The sequence below is a fragment of the Arachis hypogaea genome, chromosome 13 (genome assembly GCF_003086295.3).
Source record: "Arachis hypogaea cultivar Tifrunner chromosome 13, arahy.Tifrunner.gnm2.J5K5, whole genome shotgun sequence".
NCBI lineage: Eukaryota > Viridiplantae > Streptophyta > Magnoliopsida > Fabales > Fabaceae > Arachis > Arachis hypogaea.
Window position 1 is genome coordinate 6,673,630 of NC_092048.1, and position 7,449 is coordinate 6,681,078.

General features: G+C 35.0%; 1 protein-coding gene across 2 annotated transcripts; it reads right to left on the bottom strand.

Annotated features, from left to right (window-relative positions):
- Positions 1 to 1,174: 1,174 nt before the first annotated feature.
- Positions 1,175 to 6,479, bottom strand: LOC112736824 (extra-large guanine nucleotide-binding protein 1). 2 transcript variants are annotated; one of them, XM_025786447.3, is made up of 9 exons: positions 5,178 to 6,454; positions 4,764 to 4,901; positions 4,500 to 4,604; positions 4,207 to 4,401; positions 3,796 to 3,973; positions 3,439 to 3,683; positions 2,919 to 3,082; positions 2,518 to 2,565; positions 1,997 to 2,440 (listed from the first exon to the last, which is right to left on the bottom strand). In XM_025786447.3, the coding sequence occupies exons 1-9, from the start codon at positions 6,192 to 6,194 to the stop codon at positions 2,434 to 2,436; spliced, it is 2,097 nt and encodes a 698-aa protein (XP_025642232.1). In that variant the 5' UTR covers positions 6,195 to 6,454; the 3' UTR covers positions 1,997 to 2,433. The 2 variants fall into 2 exon arrangements, with proteins under 2 accessions (XP_025642231.1, XP_025642232.1); XM_025786446.3 differs by having other exon boundaries at positions 1,175 to 2,565; positions 5,178 to 6,479.
- Between the last annotated feature and the right edge of the window lie 970 nt (positions 6,480 to 7,449).

Here is a 7,449-nt window from a genome sequence, read left to right on the forward strand (position 1 = left end):
TTATATTAATTCATGTCACTTTTCTGTGTGCCACCACATTCAACGTGCCCTTAAAAAGCTCATAGATTATGCATGACACATTCATCATCACCCTCCTTTTATTACTTCCTATATAAACCAAACTAGCCTTAACCTTAAGACTTCATTCAGAAGCAAAAAGTACAGAAAAGCAAAAGCTAAAGGCTCTTATTGTTTTATCATCTAAGAAAATGTCTGCTATGGTTGATGTATGGGTTGGGGAGCTAACAAAGCTGAGAGAGAAGGTTCTTGCAAGAAGTCCCTTCTTAACACAAGGAGCAAAAGCAAAAGAAAGTTCATCAAAAGTGGTGGAAAAAGAACAACATAAGAAGGAGAAGATTTGTGTTCAGATGGACAATTCAACTATGTCTGAGGCAACTGTGTGTTTGCTTATGGATAGGTTTGTGCCTTGGTGAATTATGATGGAGACAAATCTTGTTGACCAAGAAGATTTTCTTGTATAAGCTTCTTGGTTCTTGTATATATTCTATGCATGTGTTTTCTTAGTCCATGAGAATTTGTAATGACAAATGTTATTAACTGATGTAGAAATATTATATCTATTGTCCATGCTTGTTTTATTTAGTTCAGAAGTTAGAGTTTGAATTTGATACACAAACAATGCAGTCATGGAAGTGGGATATTCTCTCTTTTTCTCTTTGTAAATTGCTGGTATGTTTTTTTTACCAGTATATTTATATTAATCTAAAGATATACCAAAATGAGCAATTATAATCATTAGAGAAGAAGGAAGAGCATATAACTAAAAGGATTCTTGTTAATTTCTTAGGATGACATGGATGTGGCTTTGGTTAAACCTAATTCCTGGTTAGTTATTATGAATGTTGAATTACTGGTCTTAAAAAAAGTTTAGACTTTTTTTTATGAACAAAGTTTAGAACTTGCAGATGTTATTGATAAAGTTCTCCTCTGTCACATCTGGATATTTTGTAAACTCTTCAAAGAAAATTCCATTGGTTAGCACTAGAAACAGAAAGCTTTATTCATAGGTTACTAAATTGCCACCATTGCTTTTCTGATGAAGACTATTGAGTATTGACTGGTTTGTATTATAGTCAAGATAAGAAAAAAAGAAAAACATTTATACTCCATCTAAAGATAAAGAAGGAATCTAACTTCCATTTACAGAGATGAATTTATATTAAAGGGAAAAAGAATAATATTATTTTGTATACTCTAAATCTTCGCATGTTTCCTGTAGTGTACATATACAAAAAAAATTTGTTACAAAATGTTGTATACTAACAACATGAAGAAGCTCTGATCGTGACTTCATGAATCTATAGTCAAAACTGAATCATCTCAGAAACCTATCTTCATACATCAATCTTTTAAGCTCTATATCTTTTATTTATACAAAAACAACCCTTGTTTGAGAAAATAATCATTAGGATAAAGTACTAAATTAGTCCCTTAAGTTTGAGCGTGTTTTGGTCCTTAAGATTTAAAGTATTCTATTTGAATTCAAAAAAGTTTCATTTAACTTCAATGTAATCCTACCAAAGTTCAATAATTAACGAAATATCCTACATGACAGCAGTACAAGAATAAGGTCGATAATCTGGAGAATAAGTACAAGCTCCAGAGGCACAAAATCAACCGTAGATACATCAATACATTTATTTATCATTTTTCTTATAATTTAAATAAAATATTTTCTATAGAACTAAGGAAAATGATAAATAAATATATTGAAGCATCCACGGTTGATTTTGTGCCTCTTTAACTTGTATTTATTCTCCAGATTATCGACCTTGTTCTTGTACTGCTATCATGTAGGACATTTCTTTAATTATTTAACTTTGACATTACGGTAGGACTACCTTAAAACTAAATAAAACTTTTTTGGATTCAAATAGGACATTTTAAACCTTAAGAACTAAAACAGGATTACGCCCAAACGCATGTGACAATTTAAAACTTTACCCTAATCATTAAGTGAGGGTTGCTTCATCAATGGTTGTTGAAGTAATCTCAGACTTATTTATGGCAGAAGGATCCCATTTTTCCCACACCATAACCTCTCTTGCATATCTGAGAGCTTCATCAATAGTATCAGGTTCCAAACCAGTAACAAGTGAAACAAAAAGCTTTCTTTCAGTAAGAGACTTGAACAATGTCTTGAACTTCATAGCAATGTATTGAAAAGCACGTTGAGCTAATGGAGGACTATTGGTATGATCATTAATTCTACCTTTCTTTTGGTTGTGGCTGATAACTGGATTGAAGTCACAGAACCATTCACATTTTGTTAGACGTGCCTCTTCAATCTTTTCCTCAAGCAGATCATATTTTGTTAGAAGTAAAAGGAATTTCTTGTTGTTGAAGGATCTCTGAGTAATGATGTTTTCAAAGAGTTGCTTGGCTAGTAACATTTTGTTGCTGACAACTCCATTACTTTCTACAATGTACTCATCATAATCAGTTAAGGCAATAGAAAATAAGACAACATCAATGTCTTCAAATATGTCCAACAACCTGCACTTTGCTCCAAGGCTTGTAGGATCTGCTCGGATGAGTTCGTATCTATAAAGCGTAGCATAAAAAGTTTGTAAGAATTCAGTTACTGCCAAAGACACTTGTAAATCCGCTGGAAAACAATAAGAGAATTACGGTACTAAATAGTAGATGGATAATATAATTCAGTTTGCTCCATCGGTAATATTTGGCGCCACCTCAATGTTTTGCCAAATTGTTTTTTATCCATTAGAATATCTCTGATTTGAGTAGTATTAGCTAGCTTCTAAAATGGGGGTACAATATGCTTTAGTGCATTGTCCAAATGCAGAAGATTGCCATTGATGTTCATTAGATTTGGGTTCAATTCAGAAGTAGTGCATACTCAAACGTAGAACCGAGAGATATTAGAGCTTAATTACCTCAAAGAAAGATCATGCTGATATTCATGATCCAAAGACTCATCACCACTTAACACAGGGAAAGAGAATTCCATTGAAGTAATGCTGTTGGACAAGGTTATCCCCTCAGCGTACATGATGTCCATGTCAGAAGGTTCATAGTCTATCTTGGAAATCTCAACAGCCTGCATTTCGGAGAAATGTTTAGACAATTATGAATAAGTAAGTTTCTTTTGGTTTAATGCACCTATGACCCAAATAATTTAAGGATCAGAATTTGGTCGTCTCTTGTTGAACTAAAAATCGAAAAACTTATATTTTTCCTATGCACATTATTCAACTTCAGTTACATATTGTTGGTTTTATTTCACCTAACATCCCAGTGGAGCTTGTATAGGTTAGCCCCTTAAGTTAGATGCAATTCTTAGAAACTATAAGGAAATAACTTTTGACCCAGTGATAAGCGTTTGATCAAACAATTATATGTACAAGTCTGAATGTACATGTGATCAATAGATTTTAGTTCCGAACATCATCTTACCCGGTCTAGAAAATAAGTTGCATTTCTGGGGAGCAATTTTAGTTCATGTCTCCTGTTGTATGTGGCCTGAATTGCTGGATCACTCCACAGCTCCTCTACCATTGGCCCATAATTTTGAATAATATCTCGAAATATTGTATCCAAGTTACCAGAAACCATGTATTTGATTAGCCAATCTGAGAAACCTTGTAATCTTGGGCTAATAGAATAGCTAGTTGTTTCAATAATTTCCCCCGAGTTCTCTTCTGCAAACAGAATCATTAAATCAATAAATAGAATGGAAAATATCAATACATAAAGATGAAAGATCCTAAACAAACTATCAGGAATGGATAAAGAAATTAGGAGAAAAATCACCAGATGAAGTGGATTCGTCGACATGTTCTGTGTTCGTTTTCTCCAGTAAACTCCTCTCTTCAAAATATTCACACCCCTCTAACAGCATGCCAAGGTAGGTAAACAAGTTGCTCTGAATCACCAACTTGATAATTTGGCGCTCATTTTCAGAGAAAGGAACATTATACAGATGCTTGGCCTACAATAATAGACTCGGTCAGATTTTAAATCAAGACTTAAACAAAAAGATGTACAGAATTATTCAGATGTCATTCGATTGTAGTCAACAAAAGTAAGGAAACTTTAACAAAATATAATATATATCAGTAACTTTACAGACAAGAATCAACTACCGATATACTATAAATTTAACACTACACAAATACCCACAATCATAAATTGTGCATTAATAATTGTCTAGCAACATCCTACCTGTTTAAATATTGTACTTGTTCCTGACTTGGCAGAACCAACAAGTAGAAACTTGTGAAGCATTTTCTGCTGATGGTTGTTGTCTTGGCTACCTCCGTTCACTCCTTCGCCTTTGCCTTCACCTTCACTGGGAGTAGTCACCAGATTAGGTGGAAGTGACAGGGACAGAAATGCCAAAGCTACCTTTGCTCCAAACTGTTGACAGAGTTTGCAAAAATTATTCACCAATGCTGTTTAACTAAAACAAGAAAATCTAAACAATGCAAGATATTCATGTGCATAAAACCAATCACCTTATCCCATATTCGGCCCTTGACATTCCTATGTCCCACTTCAACATATGATCCATCAGCAGTCACCCAGAAATCAGTTGGTCCATCCCATTTTACTCCTGCAAGCTGCAATCAATCAAAGTAAACCACAATTAGTAGAAAGCCAGCACAGTAATGGATGCATGAATCATGACATGTTAATATGTTATTAAATTTCAAGGAATCCTTTAGAGAGACTTGCCATACAGGTAATGAGAGAATCAACATCCGTGTTAACAAACTAACCTTTAGTATCCATAACTCTTCTTTAGTAATCTCACGACCATTTACAGTTACTCTTGTTTTTCCACGACTTGCATTTTTCTGCAAGCTACCCCCAACATCAATATCAGGGCTTATAATCTGACATGGACGTTGACCTTCCTGCACAAATCAACCACAATCAAGAATCATATATTTTAGTTCCATTCTGAGGAAAACATGAGAGGCAAGTTCATGAAAAGAGGTTAATTTAAATTTCAAGTGTGAGCATCTTATTCACACATTAACTTTGAATTGGCTGAAAAATATATATTTGGGAGGACTAACAGACCTAATGCCTTAAGGTTTCGTATCAGAATGTGGTTCCCAACCTGTTTTGTTAGTGTATATTGATACTGATAAACGAAAAAACTGTAGTAAATGAGGTTTATATTTCACCTTTCCCCAAAGTCCTGCTGATTTATCATACCAATAGAAGCCTGGTTTCAACTCTTTTGGAGGGTTTCGACATGTCAGCAGCAGCATGAGCTTGTCCCTCTCAAGACGCTCCCCATTCACAACAATTTGCTCTGCTGGAATCTGATTTGCTTCACAAAACACCTCATCATTCATGATTTGCTTCACTTCACAATCAGAGAGCAAGGACTTGAGCATCCTCGAAAACTTGCCAAGGTTCCTCCTCTTTGTCTCATCAATCCTCTGACCAATGCAAGTGAGACACTTTCTTCCTTCAGGCATTGACCCCATTGCTCTCAGCACACACTTTCTGCAATACTTTGCACTGCAAACAATGCAAACCTCTCTTTGAGTGAACCGGTTCCCTCTAAGGCAACGGTAGCACGTGCCTCTTTTCCCAGGTCTCGCAGCATGAATTGGCCTCACGTAGTTCATAATAGGAGTACTGATTCCACTTTCATACTCAGAACCAGAAAAAACTTCGTCATCATTGTAATCATCATCCACCATTTCATTCGAGTCGGGATCACGAAATCTAACAGCAGAATTGCGTTTCACATGTGTTGGAGTACTAGAAGGATCATCCATGTCCTCATCCTCCGCTTTACATGAGAATATCTCAGAAGATACTGAAGCAGAACATGATCCAGATTCTTCTGCCGTATCTGAATTCTTGGAAATGAGATTCAATCCTACAACACCATGTTTATGATCTTCATTACCACCATCTTTAAGCTTCGTTGTAGCATTGCTTGATTTTCTGATAGGTTGGATAACTGGGACTACTAATGAGGATTGATGATGAGGTGGAGAAGAAGCTATAGGAGCAACTGGGACTTGGTCAAGCTTGAAAGCAGGTACCTCAGGGATGAAGTAACTCAATGGAGGACCTTTGTACTCCTCGGCAATGGAGAATTCGAAATTGCTATCACAACCACCACCATCATCAACAACCACTGAAGGGACCCCAGGTCTTAGTTTCTTCAGAAGAGAAGCCATGTTTATGAGAATCTAAATGATCATAAACTCAAACAGGTGGTAGGCATGCTCCCAGTTGAAGCAGATAAACAGAATTTCTGGAGTTGGATTAGTGGAATTCCTTAGCTGAGGGTGTTAAAAACGAATATCAAAAGACGGACCATAATAAGAAAGAAGGAAGAAAGTATGTCAAGTGAAGAGAGAAGTAGTGAGGAGACAAAGTCAAAGGTTATGATATGAACTATGAAGGAGACATGAGTGAAAACTGAAAACAGTGAAACACAAGGATATGTTAATTTGGAAAATAAAACGAAACGCGTTTGGAAAGTTGCTAAGAAAGAATGCTGAAATGGACAACAATGACGGCTTGGAACCATTCAAACCCAAAACAAATATAACACCTCCATAATAATATAAGGTGATATAACTACCTAACTAACATGTTTTTCATACTGATTCTATTGCCATTTTTTAAAAAAAAAAACTGATGTTTTTAGTTTTCTTTTTTTCTTTTTGGATTTAAACCCCATTGTTAATAAAGAAAGAAAAATTATTACTCGTTTTGCTATATGAAAGAAAAGAAAATTGGAAGTAATTCCCACGCATATTTGGAAATTCGTGAGTCGAACTTGAATGCTTCTTTTTGGTAGCTTCTTGGAATTAGACGTTAGAGGCACGTTCTATTTTGTGTTGTATATCAATATGACTGCTTAATTTTTTTTTTAAATTAAGAGTGATATTCGAATCTAAAACTTTTAAATAAGAATAAAGAGACTATGTAATTTGAGGCTCGTTGATACATACCTGCTTAATTTTAAGATTGATTTTGAGTTCAAGTGCATGAATGAATGAACAAGTGAACAACAAAATATAAAAATTCTGATGGTGTTTGAGAGTTGACCTTTTCTTTTTGGGTCATAGTTTGTTTTTTTTTGGTCATGTTCATGGTTAGGTTTGGTAGTAGACTTTGTTACTTTCATTTAAAGGCCCATTATTGGCCCATTAGTGTTTTCGCTTCAATTATCCAATGAGTTTGGGCTCACTGTACTTGAACTCAGCCAATAAATTTATGTCACTATTAACTAAGTTAGGTTGGTCTAATAGTTAACTCACTAGTTCACTTAAATAAGTGTTGAATGTTCGAATCTCATTTTGTGCATGTAGCAACCTATCGACTAGTAACAAATCCTTAAATAGAATTCAGTTAAGGGTTCTGCGGCAGATTAATTCTTGGCCCTGCCAGACTAAAGAATACCGTAAGAAACCAAAAATTTAT

Excerpts from the sequence above, each read along its gene's own strand:
- LOC112736824 (XM_025786446.3), bottom strand. The coding sequence starts at position 6,194 with ATGGCTTCTCTTCTGAAGAAACTAAGACCTGGGGTCCCTTCAGTGGTT. Across the intron at positions 4,605-4,763 it reads AAGAGTTATGGATACTAAAG|CTTGCAGGAGTAAAATGGGA; the intron begins GTTAGTTTGTTA and ends GATTGATTGCAG. Across the intron at positions 3,974-4,206 it reads CAAGTACAATATTTAAACAG|GCCAAGCATCTGTATAATGT; the intron begins GTAGGATGTTGC and ends CTATTATTGTAG.